Source organism: Euprymna scolopes, chromosome 2 (assembly GCF_053919585.1).
Source record: "Euprymna scolopes isolate OS-2025 chromosome 2, ASM5391958v1, whole genome shotgun sequence".
Classification (NCBI taxonomy): domain Eukaryota; kingdom Metazoa; phylum Mollusca; class Cephalopoda; order Sepiida; family Sepiolidae; genus Euprymna; species Euprymna scolopes.
Window position 1 is genome coordinate 77,724,565 of NC_136483.1, and position 25,033 is coordinate 77,749,597.

Sequence of the window (25,033 nt, forward strand, 5' to 3'; positions counted from 1 at the left end):
AATGTTTCCAGTTTCATTAAACATTAGGAAAAAATTATTTTACTTTTTTTAAACCATTACTTAAGCAAAAAGCTTCATTTTATAAACTTCATTTTTGGAACATTTTCTTTCATAAAGAAAGATTATAATAAATTTGTTGCTTATGTCTGTTGCCATATGTACATTCTCAAAATTTTTCCTTCAAGCTTCTTAAGACTTTAGAATGTTAGAAACTTACACACATAGGTTATTCAATTTGAAACTTTATTATCTATTACTAAAGCTGAGTTAATAAATGTCTGTTTCCCTAAGACCTTTTTCTGTATGTCAAATACATGCCAAAATATTTTTTATTTTGGGAATTGGGGTATGTTTGAAAAAAAAAAAAAAAAAAAAATTTTATTTAATTATTTTAATTTACAATTAATTCATCAATCTGTCTTATGTACATATACAAAGAAAGTCATATCAAAATTACTACCCTTACAAACTAAGGGAGATACAAGCACGTTATTATATAAATGTGGGGGAGAGTAGGTAATTCTGAAATGTTTTGATGGAATCGTTTTTTAGAATTCAAGAATAAAGAACTGTGTGCTCAATTAGAAACAAAAAAAGTAATTTATACGAAGACTCACCATAATTGTGGTGAGGAAGTCATATCCAATTCGTTTAATCCGTTGAACAAATCCTGTTCCTCCTTGGGGCTAAAAAGAAAAAAAAAAAGTTTTATTCAAACAAATAAGAGAAATAATACAAATAGATAAAAGCATAAAAATAGAATTAAATAAAAGCAGAGGAAAAAATAATTGCATAATGTTTGGAAGCAAATTATTATATATATATATATATATATATATATTTACATGCATACATACACAGACAGTTCTTAACTTACAGTTCCATTTCTATATGTTGTAAGTCAATTTAGACTATGTATGGCACATAGTTGAAAAAAGGGTTAATGAGTGTCCTTATAACACTAAATAATCCCTAAAAGTCTCCATAGTTCGAGTAATGCCTAATATGAATGAGGACCATCTGTTCCTACAGGTAGATGATTCAACTATTGCATAAAAGCTGTTATTGAAGCTAAAGGATTTTAATGAATAAAACTACAAAGCAATATATTTATTCTTGGCTCCAAAAGCGTTTTTCAGTAAAAGAATTATTTTTATACATGCATAAATTTGTCCTCAAATGAGTTACGCACCATATATCTTGAAAATTTAAAACTACATTTAAAAAAAAAAAATTAATTTAAAGCCCTTTGCTGGAAAACTCAATTGCTTCCAGGAACTCACACTAGTCCTAATATTACTTTAAGAATCATCAGTTGTTTATTATAAAAATCTGTTTTGGGAATTTAAAACCAAACAGTATTTTATATTGTGGTCCTGTAACAGTGTTTATGAAACACCATCTTCCTTAAAAAAAAAAACAAAAAAACAAAAAAAACAAAAAACACAAACAAAAATGTGCAAAATGTTTGATCTATTTTTTTGCCACAAAATAATTATTTTTCTAAGCTCTTCATGTTTTTCCCCTACTTTTTATTGAAACCAACCGGGAGCTTTTTTTAGTATCCTTTCTATTCCCTTAAGTGCAATTGTCTGGATCTCTCTTGCACTTGGTTCACCAGGAATATTAGTTAGGTAGGACTTCAGGTTCTTCTTCATAAGCCCTGTAGTACCTATAATAACTGGTATAATTGATATCTCCCTAAGATTCCAGTTTCTTTTCATATCATACATGAGACCTTGATATTTGGTCTGTTTTTTTCCCTTTCAGCTCTGTTCAGACCTCCATCATTAGGGACACTCACTTCAACCAAGGTTGCCACTCTTTCTAACTTATTCCATATAACTGTCAGGTTTCACAGCAGCATTTTCAAGGTAGGTGGGTGTAGGGATTGCATAGTCGTAATGTATGGTATATAAGTCATTTCCAACTGTTCTTTCAGGTTGATGTTCCCAGGACTTGCTGCTGTGTGTGCATGTTAAAGTTAAAATACAAATTCCAGTTGAGGTGTCATGCTGGAGGGATAAATTTGACAAATACAGCTATTTTGATTATAAAAAGTTTCCAAGTTTATCTATTTCTATTTAAATTCTGTTACTTAAAAGACTTCAAATTAATTTCAGTTCATTTTTTTTACAAAGTATAGGTTCATCTTTGAAAGAACTGAACAATAAGAGACGATGATAAAATTATAAAGAATGACAATGAACAACTCTTTCTTCCTGTTTGATTTCATCTCTCAAAAAAAATCATCATTTGTTGAGAGACTTATGGCCATTTTTTTGTCTGTTTTATGATTCTTTAATTCTTTAAAATGGCAATCAGAGTTTTGATGACTTCAGACCCTATTGTTCTTTTCAGAAAGTTGAACTATGAGAAATGACTTCTTTTAAACTCATTCAAAAATAAAATTACATTTTAATCATTACTCAACACTCATTTAAAGATCAGTTTTTATATATTTATTTTATTTTTTTTAATTTTAGATTAATCTATATTGTATTTGTCTGTGTCTGTCTGTCAGTTCAACTTTTTCTCTGGAACTACTGCGCTGATCTGGCTGAAATTCTGTATGAATATTTTGATAAGGTGCAGTGAACAAAGTATTATGGTACCTGTTCAATGCACTGTTAGGGATTTAGAGGGATTAGCAAAATGAGCATAAATTTAACCATATTCAACCATCAATTTGACATGAAACACTCATTCTAAATCAAAAGACGAAAACTTAGCTGTTTTTTTTTACAGGCAAAATGTCTTAATTTATAATACACAACGGATTTCTATGGTAATATTTCCTTTTTGATATATTCTAAAATAAACTTCCGACTTATTCCAATTCCAAAATACCGTTTCCAACAAGATTTCAAAATGCTCTTTCCAATGCATTCTTATAATAAAACTTTCCATCCAAAGATGAATTTCATTAGCCAACTTCATAATTAATTTCCACTGATATGCTGACTAAATAATTCTCTCAATACAAAAAATGTTAAAATAAGAAACAGAAAAAAATGTTTGTTACTTACAGGCACTTTATCTTCGGCAATGTCCAAAAGAAACTGCCGATATTCTTGTGGAGTAAAATCCTTGATTTCCCGCTCTGGCATGTAGTAAAACTGTGACTTGGCGTCATAAACTAACAATGCTGGTAATTCAATATTAGACATAGTAATACTGTTTAAAGGTTCTCCATCTGTGACAAGAGCAAATTGGAATTGGCTGCAATTAGATAAAAAAAACTTTAATATTATGTATTTGTTTAGAACAAATTATATTCAAGGACTCATGGCGCAATGGTTAAAGTACTTGGAAAAATCAATTGTAAAAGTAACATTCTCCTGAAGGTTGCAAGTTCAATTCTCAGTGTGGACGACCAAAAAATACAATTGCAAATTATTTAGGACCTCTATCCAGCCATCTGATGGAACAAGAGCATGCTACCCCCATGAAGTAAATAAAGGGTTCTGTTCAAAATTCAGTTCAAATTCCCAGAGTTCAAACATTCCTGAATTCAACAAAATACACCTGAAGAAAGTCAAAGGTTACATCGACCAAAATGTTGTGAAAATGACACTCAAGATGAGAACAGTAGTCTGAAGAATCCAAATAATACAACACTTTATTCAATATAATGATAAAAATAAATGTTCAAATCGCATGCAAAACAAAAGATTTAATCTTTAAAAAGAAAAACTTGACACTTCAATGATTTACACATATTTAAGTTTATAAAAACTAGCAAACAAAATATACTCCCTCTGATTGCATAAGGAGGTAATTCTGAGGAGGATGGTACTATGACATTTACTACACTATCCACTCAAAGGAGGAGGTAATGCCTGGGAGAATGGTATCATGGTACAATATCAACAGAACAGCTACTACACTAGTCCCAATCAGTTTAAACTGAGCATTAAAAGATAATAGTGGTAATATACTTTTGGCTTCAGGTAAATAGATACTAAATATATTAATAATATATATACACATAATCCACATACACACATGAAAATAAAGAGAAATATCAGCAGTGTTTTTATTTTAGATCCACTGATCAAAGGATAGTTCCCACAAACCAAGTGTGCTGAAATCTAGGTAAGAAAACAAAAAATGGATAATTTAAAAAAAAAAAAAAAAAAAAAAAAAAAAAAAAAAAAGAAACTTTTTTTTTTTTATTTTATTTTTTTTTTTTAAAGAAACTGGGGAGGGAGAGCACAGGTAGTCATTTGAATGGGTATATGGGAAAATTCAGTGAGTTCCAGCTAGATATTTCTCGATATATCATAATATTAAACTTCAGGAACTCAGATTAAATTATTTATTATCTCTTGTCCTCTCAAAAGAAAAAAAAAACAATTTAAATTGTTCAGAATTACTTATATTGACAGAACAAATTCTTAAATTAATAAATTCAAAACAAAATCCGTTCCTTAACTACAATTCAATTAGCAAAGTATTTGTTAAAAAATATGACAAGTCGTTTTTTTTTTTAATTGACAGAATAATTTTTTCCTTTAATTTTTGTTTAAAACAATACAACCAAACTTCAGAGTATCTTAAATATCACAGCCCTAATTCAAAGAAATGCTCTTAGAGAAAAATTTAAAATATCTAACATTACTTTTTCACAACATCTGTAAAATAAAAGTATTTAACTGAAACAAAAGAAAGCAAGTTCGAATCCTATCTGATGTTCAGCGTTCAAATACATGCTAAAATATTCTTTAGTTCTCGGACTGAGTTATGTTTTAAAATATCTAATATCTTTTACAAAACCAGTGTTATCACTTCCTCCTATGTTTTCCATAGCATTCACCTGTCAACTGATCTTGCTACTTCAGTTGTTTTACATCTACCTACCCAAGTACTCATTCATTCTTTCAATGTGACTAAACTAACAAAGTCTCCTGTTCTGCACACATCTCCCTGCGCTGTTGAGATTTAATCTTCTACAGATCAAAGCCTGTATATGACTCACATTACATGTATATTGTGTCACTCTCATATCATTTCAGTTTTCCACAGATAAATTACCTGTTATTTGTTAACAGTCAAAGGCAAGTAGAGATAAAAACAATCTGGCTCAAGTAAGTTTTTCACTTGGTCAATCATCTTTGGCCGACCAGAACAAGGAGCATTTCTCAGCAAAAATTTTCCTTTTCAGAATCTAGCAAACTATTTTGAAAACAACTGCTCTATAACAGCATTCTTCCTATACACATAGCATATATTTATGCAGGTTTCTGTAGCTTTTCTTTCCTATTTTGTAATAAAAGAGCATCAGATGTTGGTAGTGCTCTGCTTGATCTTCCATTTCAAGGCCTGAAACACGAGCAAAAATGTAACAATTTTTCTGCTCAGAGGCTTTATTACACTCTGATATCAACATACTCGCTACACCAAATACAGGATTTGAAGAATCTCTACTTATATATAAAAGGCACTTTGTCGTTGTGTGAGTTCATTCTCTATGGACTCCAAAACAGTTGGTAGATTTTTTGGAAATTTTACACAAATGTACTTTATGCGTCTGAGAGTGCTCTTGGATAGGTTTTGTATTGAAATGCCTCTGATAATTACCGTAAAAATCCTATTAAAGAAGGAACAATTCGATTTTGACCAAAGTTAACACCCTTATAGCCTAACATCATGAGTGCATTTGAAAAATTTTATCACCGCACAAGCAGAATATATAATCATATAAAATCAACATTAGGTTCTTTGATAAAATAAGGGTGGGTACTTTTGCACTTAGCGAACCAGACGTAACTAAGCAAGCGCTCGGATTTGTCCGGCGCATGACGTCAACAGCCGGATAAAACCGAGCATTGCCAATTAAATAAAAACAACGCTACAACAAAATAACTGTACAATGAAATTGTAAAATGTAGAAACATAAATGTAAATAAATAAAAAGCAAAAACCTACCGTTCATTTATGTTTTTTTATTAATAATTTAATTTTTTTTTTTTTTTTTTTTTAAATTGTTTTCTGTTATCAAAAAAAATAAATAAATAAACAAGTTTTTTTAATAATAGGAAACTTTTTTCGTCTGAAATGTTTGGGTTTTTTTTCTCAATGTTTAACGTAAAAAAAAAAAAAAATATTGTCATTTTTTCCCCCAGAAACAAGGACTTTTTTTTTTTTTTTTACCGGAATCCCTGCGAGATATATACAATTTTTTTTTTTTTTTCTCTCAGGAGGATATGTTTTCCTCAGACTTTTGAAGGGCTTCAGACGACAAAGTAGACGGAGAAGAGGTAGCGATTGTGATAGGAAGCTCCTCCTTACCAACCGGGTAGCTTTCGGCTATATGGGTTAATATGGAGTCAAAAGGCTGCCTACCAAACTTTTGCCTCCACATAAACTCAATAAGATATGTGTCCAAAAGTTCCCGGTTGGTACCGCATTCGCGTTTATTTCGTTGCTTGGCTTCCTTCCACATCCGCTCCACATGATTTGTGGTTGCCTGTGTTACGGGATCGACAAAATTCAAGCTGTGGTTCACCGTCAAATGGTGATACCCATCTCCTCCCACTTTGCTATAAGCCCTCCAACAGTCTGATACGACCGTCGTCCCCGGCAAAACGTATTTTTTTATTAGTGGAAGGAGGGTTTCGGCGTTCCTATTTGGTACAGTGACCAAGAAACCCTCCTTTTCGGTGGGGTCGTATCCACCGAAGACCCAGACCGGTGTCAGAAGTCTGCCGACGTTGTGTTTCCTACGGTTAAATACGGACTCATCGATTTCTACCGTATGGCCTGGGCCTCCAATCTGCCGGGGATTCCTGAGAAAATAGTCCCTGCATATATCACGCAGGAAATTTTTCCAATCCACAATTGTGTGGCGAGAACGTAGCCCACATTCGCGATGAAGGTTTTTGGCCGCAATGTAAACACCTTTTCTCTTCTGCCACCAATTTTCGTTTCTGGCAAAAGTTTAGGGTAGCCTCGGGGGTCTGTAGCTGGTCCGCAAGGTTAGTAATATTCATTTTTATTTCGTCGGTTATCTTTTTAAAACTCTCTTCGATTAAGCGTTTCTTGATTTGTTACAGTCTTCCAATTGATAGCGGTTATCTCGTCTGCTTAATCGGCAACGCTCGGTTATATCCGGCTGTTGACGTCATGCGCCGGACAAAGCCGAGCGCTTGCTTAGTTACACCTGGTTCGCTAAGTGCACAAGTACCTAAGGGTGCATTCAAAATTAATTTTTCTGTTTGGAGCAGAACTGAGTCATGCATGATACTTGACTTTTGAATATTAAACCTTAATTCAAGCCATTATATAAAAATAATTTTATAAAATCAACAGTAGATTCTCTACAGTGAATTGTAGACTACAATATATTGTGAACTAAGTCACTACAGACAGGTATGTGATGCTTCCTCCTAGTGTGCCATGGTGGGTCCTTGATTAGAGTAGGCAATCAATCAATTTGATTGAAAAATGGTCAATTTTTACAGATTCCGATATCAATAAAACTGTTGGAAATGTGAATCATTCGTTGATCCTCATTCAATCCTGGGTAATGCCAGGTCTCCTTGCTAGGTAGGTATGTAAAACGATTTTTAGTATATCTAAAATATGACATTTTAAAAAAATGAGCAAACTTTTCAGGCATCCCAATAAAATTAATTTAATATAAGCCAAAATAAAACTCACTTGTGGAATGTCTCCCTCTCATCCAAAGCAAGGCTTTTAGACATGGCTTCATATCTACAAGAAAAAAAAATAAAGGAATGAAATAAATGGTTTAGCTTGATTTCCTTTTTCTTCTATTAACGAGTCACCACTTATCAAGGCTGAAATCCACTTGAGGATAGGGGTTAACAATGATTAATATTATGAAAGGATTGAATGTAATGAATGGAATGTATAAAATCTGATGAATTATGAGGATGGTTTATAATAAGAAACTGACATTAGATCTGATAATCATCATGATGTAACCATCAAGGAAGTAATCTTGTGGTAACGTTGTTAGCACGGATGCAAATGCATGTGAAATTACGTCACTAGTAGGGAAAAATAAAGACTTTAAAAGGAGATCAGTTTACAGACGGGAAGAACATTGAAGATCATGCTAGAGGTGTGGATAACGTTCAAGAGCATGTTCAAGAAGACAATCACAGGAGAAATGTCATAGCAGTAATGATAGAAAAGTAAATGATTGTTGTACAACAAAAAAAAAAAAAAAGTGAGTTGAATTTCTTTTTTATTTTTTGTCTACTTTGCAACTTGTGGGTTCCCGGACAATGTTAAGTGTTCAACAAATGAGGAGTTCTTGGGAAGAAACACTGTCCATGGAAATTATGTTTGATGTTAGGCACACTGTGGAAAAAGGGAAAGTTCTTTGCAATTATGACAGAAGAAGTGTTCCTATTGTAAAATTTTGCAAGAAAGAACTAGAGATTGAAGCTCAGTTAAGCATTTTTTTTTTTAATGGTAATCGCTCCAAACAAGACATGAAGCCACTTGATGTAAGAATCTAAAAAGAAAAATACTATTTGAAGGTAAAGATTAGCAAACAATAAATGCTAGATGGATAGATTCCAACCCCAAAACAGCAATTCTTCCCCCTTTGTCTGAAACATTGCTCATGGTAGGTGAGGACTAAAGGTCAAAATAAGGGAAGTGAAAGTTGCTGAAAGTAAATCTCAAGTTCCACTTCTATTCTACTATTTACGTAGAAATAAGAAAACATTAACACTTTTCAAGTTACTTTTCATGGTGAATATATTTTGAGTTCTTAATATTTTCACGTGTTTATTTAGCCACCGTTGACGGTGTTGCTCATCATGCGTACCTCCATAGTATCCAAAACTAAAGGATGCCTCAACCTATCTTCCAAATTTCAAGATGTTATCCGTCTTACCGTTTGTTTATTTACTTTTTTAAAGTATGTTGAAATGTTCAGTTATTGATAGCACCTGTTTTATAGCACAGAACCATTCCTGTAGTCATTATGGCAATTTTTGAATTTATTCCGGCCTTAACTCATCAGAAGAAAAAGAACTCATCAACTTTAAAAGAAAAGGAATATGAGCATGATTACAAAATGCGAAAATCGAAAATGAAGTTGCAATATTCCTTCATGCTCTTTTAAAGTTGAGGAGTTCCTTTTCTTCTGATGAGAAAAAGGCAGAATAAATTGAAAAATTGACATAATTACATGAATGATTCTGTGCTATGAAACAGGTGCTGTCAAGAATTGAAAATTTTAACATGATTAAAAAATAAATGGTAAGATGGACAACATCTTGAAATTTGGAATATAGACTTTTATATATTTGTATATGCTCTGTAGTTACATCAAGCTTCATAAATTAAAGGATTAGTATAAATAAAAGGTGAAATATAATTGAATAAGCATATTTTCCCATATATATTTAAACAAAACTATTAGTTTGATTGGTACTTCTGCAGTTTATGGACCAAGCTAAAATAATAAAATTATTCAGAAACCCATTTTCAACATGGAGACGGAGGAGGTAACTTGTTCACTATTCTGTACTTTCATCTAACAATTTGATAAACAAAAGATACCATAAAAATTGAATTTAACTTAAAAATCCTATCTTAAAATAATGTTACTATTTTAATCATTGGTTTATTCGTCACAGACTCATTTCTAATGAAGGTGAAAAAGCACTATTGTAATAACATTGTGAATATAATATCCACAACGATGATAATCGTCCATTTAATAGATAGATGCCCATTCATAAAATACATGTATGCATAAAGCTCTCACAAATTTTACTTAATTCTTTGGATTTCTTATGCATTTTGCAAAAGACAATTTGAACAAATAATCCTTCTTCCTCAATAATTCATTGTTTCTCTATTTCCTTTTTGGGAAAAAAAAGAACTTTAAAATCTTTGATTTGGGGTGTTATTATTATTATTATTATTATTATTATTATTATTATTTGTGATGGAAGGAGGGGGTCGTATTTCGAAAGTAAAGAGTGAATCAACATATAGAAACAGGCGGTTTCTTTCTGGCTTTTTTTTTAATGCTGGGAAAGTTTAAGACAAAAGGGGCCATTATTTGACGATTAACCCAGGGGGAGCATGCCTATCATATCCGGTTTTCTTTTCTTCTTTAGTTTTCAAGGAGTGGGAGTGAAAACGACTGAAGAAAAAAATATATAAAAAACAAATGTGGGTGATCTCTAGTTTCACTAAAGACAGGCTGGTCAGTGTGAATGGAAGCACAGATGAAACCATTCTTCCAATCCTAAAAGATAAGTAAATAAAAGATGGTTTCACTGACTCTATAGATTCTGAATTTATCAAAAGTATCGAAGGAAACAAATTTCTTTTGAAGATAGACGAGGGGTACAGGTCATCAGAGTCATCATTTTCTCGACCCACAGGATAAATCACTGAAAGCAGTTGAAGTTTCCTTTATGACATTATACACTCCTCCTTCAAATTATGTGTGTGTGTGTGTGTGTGTGTGTGTGTGTGTGTGTGTGTATGTGTGTGTGTGTGTGTGTACCAGTTTCTAGATTAAAGATGGCCACTTAATAAGAAAATATATTTTTTGAAATAATAGAAAGAATTATATTGCAAACAAAGTTCAAGAATGACTTTCTCGTTAAAAGAATGAAAAGTTTAGATTAAAATTCCGGTAAATGACACCCGATTAAGAACAGGGAATACAACGGTCAAAACGTTGTGAATATGACATTGTAGTGTAAAATTTACTGGTCCATTTAGTATAATGGGGAAAGTGTTTATTAATAGATGGGAAGACCAAGATTCAATATTTGGTCGAGTCATAGCAAAGACTTAAAAAAAAAAAAAAAAAAAAAAAAAAAATGGTACTTAATACACCTTTGCTAAACACTCAGCATATGGTGAGGATCATTGGTAAGCGGAATAATCCTGGGAAAGGAGTAGTGCTCTAGCCTACACCCTGATAAAAATGGAGTCTTTCAGTCACCCACGATTATGATCGGCCATCTTTTTTGTTTTTAAAATGTCATGAGAGTGGCTTGTATCTGTTATAATATGAAATAACCTTTAATTTCTTATATAAAAACACAACATAAGGTAGCAGCATTTTTTGTAAAGATGACAAAAATAATTGGATTTTTAATTTTAAAGGAAGCTACATGCATTGATTTACTAGTCGAGCATCGCTTGTCTACCAAGATCCAGCCTCTGTTGCATCCCTGTGCTTATTTTACAAGTATTTCCAGAGAATGTGCTCCGATGAACTTATTGCACTTGTGCCGCTGAAATGTAAATATTGTTGACCTACCTGACTAGCATAAAATCATACCCCTTCACTGTTAAGATCTCTAGATGCTGGAAGATTTTTTTACTAGAATTGCTTCATGTTTTTTGGGTTTTTTTTTAACTGTTTGCCTTTGGAATTCCCTTCCTGTACCCCGACCATACCAATATGCTGAAATTTAAACAATGTGAACAAATATTTTGTTGCTAACTCCTCACCTAGGTTTCCTCCTTATAAATCTAGTCCCTATCACAGTAGTCTTATGCTTAAGAGGCAACATGTCTTGTTGGGAGGGGGGGGGGACAAAAGTAAAAAGAATTTTTCCTTTGTTTTTTTTAAATAAAAGATAGGAGAAATTTTGTACAAACACTGTCTTTTTGAAAATCCACATGATCAGGTAGTCAATCGAATTGAAAGTGATTTTCAATGTTGGACAAACATTTGTCTCCATGGAGTGGACGAGTTTCAGTTTTTCAAAGTTAGATTAGCATGGAGAAATTCATTTGATTTCAGACAACCAAAATAAAAATAACAATGCTTAATGTTCAATATCAATAGTTTAAGTAAATCTTTAAAAGTGGGTGTAGCTTTCTAAGCCAGAAATTAGTGAAACAATAAACTGTCACGAATCCCAGAATCATGGCATATATTTCTGTAAAATAATTTTGTTAATATATATATTTTTTTAATTATACCATCGTGCTTGCCTTGATTATTACCGGCCTGCAAGGTCACAACAAAAGCATTGTTAAATCCCAATTTTTGCTGTCATTATTACAATTTTAAGTAGGACGATCCTTTGTGTGTTTGTGGTATTATGGTGACTGAGAACTCTAGCTAGGATTAGCATAGACAAATCAAAGGTACAGTGATGAGGATGACCATAGACTTCCCTTTCTCCACTTTTTTTATTGGTCTTGTGCCTAATTTGTTTTGTTAAAATTTTGTTTTGCGAAATAAATTATATAAGTCTATTTCTGTTAAACTAGTATTATTTGGTTGCATTAAACAATTTCAGCTTACAGGTACAAGATCCAAAATCGTGGCCGATAATTGAATGATTTTCTTAGAAATATAAACAAAGAGTTAATCTGTAGCAATCTCTGTTTCTGTTTTTTTATTTCTGCCTGAAGATGCAATTGAAAACAAAGTCCTATATCAAGATTAAACACAACTTTTCACAATGTTTCTGAACTTTTTGAGATAAGGGCTGATAATTTGTATTATTTGTATCATTCAAACTACTGTTCTCATCTTCACATGTTAAAGATTGGATCGTCCAAAACGTTGTGTGAATAACATCCAGTAGTTTGAATAATCCAAAGAATACAACTTTTCACAATAAATTCAATGATGGTGTTAATCTTGTATGAGAAGAGGGGGGAGAGCAATAGTATTGTGGGGTTTTACACATTGGATTGATTTTACTTTTAAAATAAGGTACCAAAAATCATTATTGTAGTATTTTTTTCTGCAAGTATTTTTTTACAAAGTCAATCCCTAAGACTTAATAATTTTTTTTATGTGAAGAAGCCACAAGCCACTAAACGAGGGTTATTTTTGTTCACTCCTAATACAAATTACAATTTATCCCTTCCTAATTTTAAACAAAAAATAATTTTTATTCACAATAACAAGCAATTATACAATTTAATGACATTCATTTTCTTTATCCGAAAATACAAGAAAGAAAAAATACTTCTATTTTTGCTTCAAACTTTATTATTAACTACATTCAAAAGTAGAAAATACTTTCTACTAAAATAAAATAATAAAAAAACAAAGAAACTGACATACAGAAAAAATCGTGTAAATCTAATAAAGAAAAAAAAAATAAACCAAAGAAAAATAAACCAAACAAGAAAAGGCCACAAAAAGGTCACATGATTGTCAGTCATTATTATTTTCTCCAAGTGGACAAATTACTAAACTTAAAAATTATGGATGTTTTTTTTGTTTTTGTTTTTTTAAGTAGCTTGAAAAGTTTCTTTTCAACCTAAGGAATTGATCTTAAGCAGGAGTCAAGTTAATAATAAAAAAAAATCTCAAGCCACTTCATAAAGAAAATAAGTTTTATAACAGTCTAACCCAAGTGATCCCGAGTGGCTACCGAGTACAGTTACTCATCTATTTAAAAAGTAATTAGTATTAATGAGATATTAATTAACGAGATGTTCACTTGAAGTGACTTTTAGGTTCAGAGTTGAAATAAGAATAAAATATAAAAAACAGCAGGGTTATCTTGCGTTGTCCAGGTGATAAAATATCATAAAATCGCTGTGTAAAACATTATATATATACCATGGATGGATAAAATAAAGCATTAATTCAAATGAATAGAATTTTTTCAAAACTAAATCTGTTTCTCTCCATTTCATGTCACTTTTTTCTTGTTCAGAATGTCAGGAGTTCCCCCCACCCCAGCTCACTCCAGTTTTTGTGATTCAGTAGATCACTGTCTCCAAACTCCAATCTGTACAGTTTTGTCCAATCACTTCTAAGCTTTTTCTTAGTAGACCAACCTTCCTGTTATTCAAGGTTTGGCTTACCAACTGGATTTCAACCTCTGTGTTTAATTTGTTTTTCCTTTTGCCTTTTTTCCCACACACACTTGTAAAAGAAAAAGAGTTCAGATTCGGTTCACCATGTTTTTAATCTTAATCGAGGTGTGTCAGTTTCACTAATACTCTTGGGTAGTAGTATGAATCTAGTTAATCACCTCCACTTGATGGATAAAATAATAGGGTAGACAGGACTGTTGAGGTTTGGCAACTAGTATACAAAATGGAAAACATTAAACAAATATCTGGGGCGTGTTCTTCATTGGTGGCCTTCAGTCGCAACATTCTTTTGTTATTAGCATATCTAAAATGCATGTACAGAACTATGCAAGCCATATGAGACGTTGCACTTATTCATTGGAATAGGCGAGCTGCCCACAAACTCGGCAAATACTCAAAACATGAGTCGACAAATTTGATGGCAGCAATATACACATACAGGCAAGAAGTAAATAGACATCCGCATTAATGTTGAAAACTTGATGGACACAGGCAAGATAACACTGATTATTTTCTCCCCTCATTGATGAATTGGAAATAGTCAAAAATGTGTAACATAACACAAGCGCATGTATGTAAACGCATGCAAAAGGACGTCACCAACATAAAGATTTAAAAAAGGATGATCACATTAGAGGCAGCATGAGAGCACGTTTGAGAAAACAATCATATGAAGGATGTCATAGCGGTAATGTGCAAATGAGGAAATAAATGTTGTCGCTACACGAAAAAGTTAGCTATCCTTTGTCTTGGTACCATTTGCAACATAGACTGCATACAACAAACGTGTGGTTCCCAGACAATGTTACAAATGAAATCCAGAGGTTTATGATAACTTGATGCTGATTGTCCAGCTTCACAGCAACCTATGACTCATCTGAAGTTCTGAGAACTAATGCTTCTTTGATTGGTGCCATACTTAAATGGTAATAAATGATAGATATTTTGATATCTGAAATACTAAAAATGTCAATTAGCATAAAATATCAATATTTAAAACTTTTACTGCTGTTTTGTACATCTACAAGTGCTGGTAATCATTAAAAAAAAAACAAAAAAACAACAGGAACTGTAAAATGTATTAATTACCTTTTTTTTTTTTTTTTTTTTTAAAGGAAATCACTCCAGACAAAACGTGAAGCCACTTATAAAGAGCTAATAAGAATGAAACATGATTGTTGAAAAAAAAAACAAAAAAAAACAGATGTCTATTAACTTTAAAAATAAGGTTATAGGTAGGCAGTTAGCAGAAAGAGTTCGATAAGCTTGCCATTCTTGAAAAGAAGCTACTGGAATAGGAAACTGTACTACAATGTGGTATCAAAACAGCGAATTCATGGAGACAGAAGTCAAACGAGTTGAAATAAAAGTAGTAAAAAGATCTGGTACTTCAAGAACTCATGCCATAGAAAAGACTGAGAAACAATAAAACTGAAAATGATTTTTGTGGGGTGTCTATTTTCTTCTTTCATGTGTATGTACATATGTACATGCCATGTTGACTGCTTGATGCTGTCTGTGTGGTTAACATTTGGTGAATGAATAAAACTGATTTCTGATTGACTAATTTAACGATAACATGTACATTAGGGGAAAAGGCATGAAGAAAAAAAGTAAATAAAAGAAAAAAATTAAGAAAATTCGAAGGGTTATTATTTATTTTTTGCTTGTAATGCTATTCTTTGCCTGCATTATTAGTTTGGACAGTTGGCACTAAAGAAACCGACAGACTGAAACATTGAAATTTTCAATAATTGATACACTTGCTCTACTGATAACAATCTAAATATTGAGTATTATTGGATTACAGAGCAATATTGAACATTCTGTTATTTTTAACTGCTGTCGACTTGCAGGCCGGTAAACATCAAAACAAACACTGTAGTATCATTAACAAAAGGTGTATTAGCAAAAGTATGTTACAGTAGTATAGGTCATAATTCTGGGGCCATAACTGCGATGAATCGCTACCCAATAACGTGTTATGTAATTATATTTATAGTCTCTGGGTAAGTCCATTGTTCTTGAAATAAGTATATCAGCTTATCTAATAACATTAACGATCCCCATTGAAGATAAGATCATGAAGTAAAATTCTTGGTGCTCGTTCGGAATAAGAATAAAAATCAAAATATTGAATTTTAATTAAAATCAATATTATCTACTTAATTGTCATGTCAAAATTAGTAACATATCCAAAAATTATGAAAAATGATGAGAAAATAAATTATCAATGAAAATTGCTGTTGAAGTAAATTACAAGTTATATTTCTACTATGATATAAAAGTCACTTTGTGTGTATGAGTTCCTTCCTCATAGGTTCCAAAACAGCTGGGCCTATTTTTTGTAAATTTCACACAAAGCTAATTTATTTATCTGGCAGTGTTTTTAGATATGTTTTGTATAGAAATTCATCCAATCAGTATCGAAAATCAGAAAAATCCAATCCTAAAAATTGTCTTTTTTCTTATAGATGAAAAAGAATATTTACAAGGCAATATTTTACGTTACACTGGCCAAGAGAGATAATTCTCAGCCAATTAAGGGAGATTCAATTATCAGCAAATCATTTCTGCTTAACAGAACTATTGTCATTTGGAGATATGGCTCAGTGGTAGAGTATTCGACTACAGATTGAACGGTCCCCTGTTCAAGCCCAGGTGTACTTCACCATTTTATTTTAATTTTTTTTTATTAATGAGTTCAGTTTACAATAAAAGAAGAGGTACTATTTAAAATTGCTACAAGTCATTTTTTGTTTGCATATTTTAAAACTAAACATTAATCAGAAATTACTTTTCCAGGGCATCTATCATCAAAGCCAAATATCAGCTGCCTGACATGATATTATAAACAAACACAGACGGAATTTGATGAACGACATTATCATTATTTAAAAAAAAAATTTTTTGTGAATTAGTCCACGGACAAATTATTCCTCGTAATATATAATATTCAATCTGCTTAAATTAAAATATCATGTTTAAGAATATTGTACGATCGGGCAATGCCAAGCGTCCAGCTAGTTTAAATAATAAACAGAATAGTTCTTATGATAGACAATGAAGGTAACTGCATGAAATGGTGTATCACCTAATCATGAAAGTAAATGTTTGACATAATAATGCAGTACTATGTTATTAATTGTAACATGGTAATTACGTAAATAACATAGCTTTTAGTTGAAATCGACATTAAAAAAAAATCAAGTAGACAAACGTTGGTATTTAATAGAAATTCGATTTTACGACTTTCAATTTCGTTCTTATTCTGAACAAGCGCCAAATTCTTTTTTCGATTCATCCTTGCTAGAAGCTTGCTTTAACCGGAACTTTTTTGTATGATTTAGCAATTCCGGAGAAAATGGTCTGCAACTTAAAGAGGCCAATGAACGATGATTTTCTGATAGTGTTTTGTTTATTGAACCGATAAACAAAAACAAAAGTAAGACACTTTGTTCAAAATGAAGGAATGTTTTGTTTTATTCCCCCCACCCCGCTTTTCACTTCCTAAACAAATAGGTTGTACCAAAACTCTTGGAACCCATGAGAATTCCTCAAAGATTCTTTATATCTTTCCACAAACAAAATGTTCTCACAAGTTTTGTTTCCTTCTCAAAGAATCCTTCGTATACTTTTTATTCCCATCCCTTAATATTTACTTGCTTCCAGATTTCCTAAAATATAAACACACTTGTCATGAACACACCTTGATGGAACCATATTCTTCTAAAAGTTGGCACCAGTAGACAACTGCTACTTAGATGAAATTCGGTCGACCAAAGATAGTCCCAAACATTTCCTACTTTTTCTTCTTCATATTTTTATATTTTTTGTAAAAGTAAAAAAATATGCCATTAATCTTAGTTGCTTTACGGCATATCAACCCTTTCTCAGATATTTAATGTCAAAACAAAGCACTTATTACAATATGTTAGACATTCCTAATGTGACTTTCTTGTAGCTTTTATCTGAATTAACGTGCAACTGGTTCAGGGATAGAATGTACACACAACTATGGGAAGCAGTGGCAAATGTTGTTTTACATATAGACTCAATTAGATAAAGTCTTCAATCAGCAATTTTTTTTCAACCAACCACAGAACCAAGAATATTTACTCTCAAATATTCGTAAGACACCACTTTTTTTTTTCTTCCAGACCTGACACACATGGGTACATTTTTAAACTAGTCTAAGAAGATGCAACAAGAACTACTAAACTCAGCAACTACATATACACACAGCTCTCCAAACTCGTTCATACACTCCTCCTTGCCCACTTCATGAACAAATCCTGTATATATAAACATGTACGCATACCAAACTTTACATAAATAGATACACCCGCACACATACATATGCATGAAAAAAGACAAAAGGAAAGACAAATAAAGGAACGTGGGTAACTATTTAAAAACATATAAAGAGAATCATGCAGCACGTGCGATAAAGAGATTAAAATTTTTTTTGTTTTTGCCATTTCAATGAATTTAGAAGCTTCAATTTTTTCCTGAAGCTGTTGTTGATCCTACCGAAACCAGTGTCTTTCTACCTATCATATTCACATCATTTCATTTTTTTATATACTGTGTATTTTTATATATATACTAGCAAAAGTACCCGTTATTGACTGGGTTCAAAAACAGCCTACAGAAAATGGACTCTGATTTATGAAAGTATGATAGGTTATGAAAAGGAAGGGTTGTAAAGAGATAGCTTCGAATTTGGGGGTATCAAAACCAAAGCAAAATATGATGAAAGTAAAAATAAAATAGATAAACTCCATAATTTATTATACCATACCTGTTCACACTGAAACACTTATCACAATATTCTGTGGATCTATATTAAAAAAACCTTGTTAAACTTTGTGACATATTTACATTCTATGGAGGTCAGGCGCGAACGAACACCCCATAATTTTATTATACCATATTTCTTCAAACTGAAACATAATTATCAAAGTATACTTACGCAGATAGATATGAAAAGTTTTTATTAAAGTTTGAGCCTATTTTAATTCTATGGAGGCCAGGCGCGAACACAGACCCCACAATTTTATTATACCATCCCTATTTAAGTTAAAACATATTTATCAAAGTATTATGTACATCTATATCAAAAACACTTGTAAATGTTTTTTTTAATTTTTAAATTTTTTATTTCCATACTTTGTGGACCAGACGCGTACGCTAACCCCACAATTTTAATGAATAATCATTATGCCAGATCAAACATACCCATTCCTGTGTCTCGATACATCTTCTATCATTATATGTGATCAGTTTTCTATAATAGTCAACCATATAGAAGCCTATTCGTGACCAGACACACACACACACAGACGTTCAGCTTATTATAGATATATACATAACAATTAAAAAATTACATAACTTCTTTAATAACTTTGGCCTTTCTATAATTATCGAACTGAACAAAAAAAAAACTTCAAATTTTCTAGACATTACACTTAATCGTAACACCGAGACTAATAGCCCCTATCATAAACCCAACCTTACGCTTTTATACGTCCATAAATCCTCTAATCACCCCAACTCAATTATAAAATCTATAGTACCATCCGTCTCTAGAAAAATTTCTACTCTTTCTGCAGATAAAAAAACTTTTAATCAAAATGCTATTTTCTTCAATAATGCCTTAAGGAACTCAGGATACAATAAAAAGATTAAATACAACCATTATGCTCCTCCTGCTGGCCGCCTTAAATCTGTAATCACACACATTATGATTCACAAGAAACCAGTTCAAAAAACAAGATCTGCTGCTATCAATAGCAATGAACCAGTCTACACATATAATCCAAACCAAAATACTAATTGCAAAACCTTTAAAGTCGCATCAGGAGAAAGAAAAATATTTGGTTTAATCCTCCATTTAGCGTAAATATCAAAACTAATATACCTAAGGAATTCTTCAACATTGTACAAAACTCAAATATCCACACAAATATAGTTCTATTTTCAATAAAAACTCAATAAGGATTTCTTATTCTACTATGCCTAATTTAGCACAAAATATCTTAACATCTAATAACAAAAAAATTAAATCAACCCAAAAAATCCCTTTCCCAATTAAACCTAAAACTAACTGTAATTGTAATAACAAACATCTTTGCCCACTCAATAATGATTGTATCCATAAAGAAATTATATATCCGTGCACAATTACAGAGCTCCCACACAATCCTTCCATAATAGACACTAATATTTTGTCTTCTAGTTATCCCTCTTCCCATCCTCCATCTGATATAGCTACTAATCCAATATACCACTCAAGCAGCCCCTCAATCTACAATCATACAATTAACAATAATAATGAGAATAATATTTCTCCTAACAGCCATCCTAACACTAACAACATTCATTACCCCCTCCAAAACAGTCCTCATACAATCATTGTGCCACTCTTTGCTCAACACAATGAATAAAATTAAAACTATTTCCCTAATGTAAATCAGCAAATTAATATTAACTTCAGACCTCGAGCTTTTAATAAAGTACATACATATATCGGCGCTACTTTAACATTAATTAAGAAAAGAATATCAAACCACACTTCTTTTAACAACCAAAATTCTAATAATAACCAAGGAACTTCTCTAACCATTTTACTTAAAAAAAAACTTAATTCTAACAATACTCCTTTCTTAATCAAATGGACTATCCTAAAAAATGTTAAGTCTTATACTCCAGGCTCTAAGTCATGTCGCCTCTGCACAACTGAAGCTTTCCCCTCAAAGTAGCAATATAATAAACTCTAAAAACGAACTGATCTCTTTCTGCAAACATAAATCCAAATTTAATTATGGTAAATTTGAAATTACATTAAAGCTATTATTTTAACCTTTCAGATATATATTTTTTTTCTATAACATTATCGTTTTTCTACATACTTTCTTAATATTTTATAACTTTATAATTTTTTATTGTAATTCTTTATTTCTTCCTTGTTTGGCCGGTTTTTCATCTGCAATTTCCGTTTTAGCGTTTAAATATTCCTATCTATCAAATATATCAAGCTACCTACACATTTATATTCTTCATGTATGTTTACTTATATTTTACTATATGCATTTACTTACTTGCTTTATCCAGAATTTACAGATACCGGCCATCCTTTCCCCTTTAATTTTTTTTTTTAATTCATCTATTTACTTATATGTGTGTATTTGTTGTGTATATGTATATGGATATGTGTAATTGTATGTATTCATATATGTATGTATGTATATTTGGTGTCCTTTAATAACTCCTGCTGATAATTTAATTCTTAAAAATAACTTGTACATTTCAGTTGACCCGTTTCTCGCTTTTTGGCGCCTTTTAACGTCTTGTCTGGGTCATTTTGACTTTGGCATTTCTACTTTAAAATTAATTCAATCACCTTTAAATTTTTTTCTTCTTCACTCATTTTTCTTAATTAAGCCTCGCCCCGACAGTCAAGTTTTACATTTCTTACATGTTTTTTTTACACACATTTTATCTTTCTTTTAATAATATTATTGGATTTCATTCCCGTTTTCTTGTACCTATTTGTGAATTATTCCACGTATTTCTGCCTTTTGGATTGCTTTGGATCATCTTCCAATTATGCGATTCCCTTGGAATTTACTTGTGCGAATGGAAATTTAACTAACTTCCTTGGATTCTGCATTTTTGGATTTTACTGTCATTGGATACTTTACCTTTTACCAGACTATCCATTCACATGAAATCACTTTTTTATTCACCCTATTCCCTCTGCTTCATTTTTTGTTATCAAGTAAGATCTATGACTTACTTGTAGTTTCATCAAATACTTTTGCAAGCAAAATCCAATCCCGCATTTTGCTAAATCTTACCCTCTAATGAGAAGGAAAATATTTCTTTGAAACTACGCAGATTAAGGACTACTCACTTATTTAGAGTTTCCTTTTTAAAATTAAATATGTTTTTAACTCTTTTTCAAAGTGTTTTTTAACATGTTTTATTAACTATTTGTTCTTATATATAAGAAAGTCGAGGTCTCAAAAGTCAAGTGGGTCGTATTTTCTGATAGATCTCTTTGGAGAGATAATTCTTTTTAAATAAGTGCAAGCGTTTTTGCAATTTGTTTTCAGTATTCAAAGTATAATCACAAGAGTAGAGTAGAATATATATATATATATATATATATATATATATACACACACGCACCCTTTCTCTCTCACAAAACACATTGACTGTAAGTAGATGAAAAAATACAAAAAACCGTTTCATATTTTTACTTTTTTAATAAACCAAATTAATGAATGACTAGTTCTGAAAACTATTCAAATTTTCAACAAGTGACAAATATCACGATGTTATTCCTTTTCCTTCTCTTCCAAGAAACAAAAAAATATTTGTCTTACTAAAAACAAAAAAACAAGGGCCATTCTTATTTAAATTTTATTTGTGAATGGAATGGAAATGAATAGCAGAAGGTAATATGGTTGGGATGGGACGAACCCTGTGAACAGATTCTGATACTACTAAAGTATCCTCATGTACTGGGAGGCGAGAAGGAAGATGGTGTGTTTGGAGAAAACGAAAAAAAAAAAAAAAGCCAAAATGATGCCAACATGGTAACAGAAGTTAGTTCTTTTTAAGACAAAGCTCCAAGATTATCTATTCTATATTAACTTGATGGATGCCCAAGACATATAGAATGACATACCCTTCATCAAATCAAATCTGTGTCATCTGGGAGTGGGTTACAATTCTTGAGACAAGAATCGGTGGGCAAAACTTGGCATGAAGAAAAACACTCATTGAGATTGATACAATACTCGAATTTAAATCTTTTAACAAAAGGCCTTGTGTCATTATTAGAATTAGATGGGGAGGGGATACAGGATAGACAAAGTTTTATATACGAGTCCCCCACAGATGGACTGTTTCACGGTATCACAGCTGTTAAGTGTGACTAGACAAGGGTCTCAAGCCAGGATCAAAACTTAATTGCCAAACCGACAGTTAACGCTTTTAAGCTCTATGCTCTCATCCAATACTAGCTGAATGTAATAAATGTAAACTCAATGTGCACATTGTCAAATACCTGAGGGATCAAATTTGTTTTATCCAATGATTTTATTATGAGAGTTATACTCAAGAAGGGGAGTATGTATGTATGTGTGTATAGTCATCCACAGACAGACTATATCGCTGTATGACGCAGCTTTTCAGTGCAGTTAGACTAGCAGCTACCTCAAGCTATGCTTGAAACTCAACGGCCTTGACGCTTCTAACCACTACACTATTTAGTTGCTGCTAAGATGGGTATGTGAAATTCCAATGATCAAACATTGTCCAAACGCCTAAACTCAATTTTTTCACACAAATAGCATTGCATTATGCACATTTAAAATATATTGGTTATTAGTTTATTTTATTAATATAGTTGAACTCTTGCTAATATATGTATATATACATAGAGTTCAACTATATTGATAAAATAGACTAAAAATTAATGTATTGTAAAACGTGTTCAATACAAAGTAAAGCTTTATAAATTACTTTGTATAAACATTAAGCAATGTTGAACCTGGTCAGTACTAAATGAGTGACCATTTGAGGCTTCCAGGTTCTATAAGCACTCTTCGCTTATCTCAGCATTGTTTCTAGTTGTCCTGGACTTCTCTTTGCCACTGGACTTAAGCAGTGCTGATTTAGGAGAGGTGTGGTTGAGGATTACACAACCCTTGCCTCACAATTACATGTGCAGCTGCCCCTACAGGGGGTATCCTTTGTCTTTCGAGACCAAACAGAGGCATTGATCGATCAATAAACATTAGAAAAGGCCACATGAGTTAACTAGCATTTCGATGTTAGCATATCTCTATAGGGCTGCAAGATCAACTCTTGTACTAACATTGAAAATGCTGATTAACTTGTGTAGGCTGTTCTATTGTTTGTACAAGTACACACACACACATATATCGTTTCAATATTTTTTAACCAAAATTTTTATCAAAATTCCGGTAATGTTCATATACTAATAAAATCAAAGTCAAGATTAATCGACTCAATTAAGCTTCATGATTATCAGTTTTTATAATCGATCATGCATATAATAGTTTTGCAAACATCAAGACAAGATATAAAATAAGAATAGCATACGGTGTATTGGTAAAAAAAAACTAACACATGAAACATTTCAATAGAACAACAACAAAAAAATCAAATATTAAGTAATTGCAAAATATTGAGATGGACAGATCATGATGGATTAGAACAGACTAAATCAGAATATAAGTATGAAGTAAACTAAGTGAGAAATTGAACCTAGATAAAGAAAGTAAAGTGCAAACAAGAAGTTTAAGATTAAGCATAGGAGATTAATAAAGACAAAAATCAAAATATTAGATTAAGAATATAAAGAATTTTGATAAAATAATAAGTCAATAAATGTGGGCAAAAATCAAGTTATGTCCCTTAAACTGTCTCGATAATATTGAATGACACAGAAATAGTAAGGAATTAAAAGATAAAGACAACCTGTTTATATTAAGATAAGGCTGGAAAAGATAGATAGCTTTAACATTTAAATTAATTACATAACCAGTATGAGGTGAAGATAATATTAATTAAAATAATTTAAATAATCATTTTAATTATACTTTTTTTTTAAATAAAAAAAAAACATAATATGGAAAAGAACCAACAAATATCGTAACATGTAAATAAAAATTTATACGAAACTAAGGCAAATGGATAAATGAATAGTTGGACATATAGACACTAAAATTTATAAAATTTAGATTATGATAAGGGAAGTAAATCAATAAAGTAAATAAATCAGAGAGTAAAAGTAATTATAAAAATTTAAAACTACATTAAACTATTAAATGAAGATAAAAATAAATTGTAGAATCATCATCTAACAATAAGAAATACGAAAGTGGGATACTTACTCAATTCGTATATTATTCGCATTCCTCTCCTCCAAGTGACTACATAAGTACAATGGCATTTTTTAAATCTTAAAAATATTTAGTCTTTAATAATCTTGGAGCAGAACTGCTTTTACCAGAAGTTAATAAGGACCCTATGTACTCCTAAACTTGATATCATCATTTCTATTTATCATCTTAATTTTTATAATTTGTGTTTCACTTGTTTTATTTAGTACTAGCAGGGGGTGCCCAATCTTGCCTGGTTGTAAAATATGTTTAAATATATTTTAATTCATGCAGAT

General features: G+C 31.5%; 2 protein-coding genes across 2 annotated transcripts in view; both read right to left on the minus strand.

Annotated features, from left to right (window-relative positions):
- LOC145292744 (protein disulfide-isomerase TMX3-like) overlaps positions 1–25,033 on the minus strand; it is a 252,942-nt gene that overhangs the window by 8,346 nt on the left and 219,563 nt on the right. Inside the window, exons 10-12 of the mRNA XM_080138781.1 lie at positions 7,666–7,719; positions 3,030–3,222; positions 618–686 (exon numbers count right to left, since the gene is read on the minus strand). Coding sequence (XP_079994907.1) covers positions 618–686; positions 3,030–3,222; positions 7,666–7,719 — 316 coding nt within the window. The remainder of the gene's footprint in view (positions 1–617; positions 687–3,029; positions 3,223–7,665; positions 7,720–25,033) is intronic.
- LOC145302673 (uncharacterized) lies at positions 6,075–7,624 on the minus strand. The gene is made up of 2 exons (XM_080144670.1): positions 7,614–7,624; positions 6,075–6,932 (listed from the first exon to the last, which is right to left on the minus strand). Exons 1-2 carry the CDS (start codon positions 7,622–7,624, stop codon positions 6,200–6,202), a joined length of 744 nt encoding a protein of 247 aa, XP_080000796.1. The 3' UTR covers positions 6,075–6,199.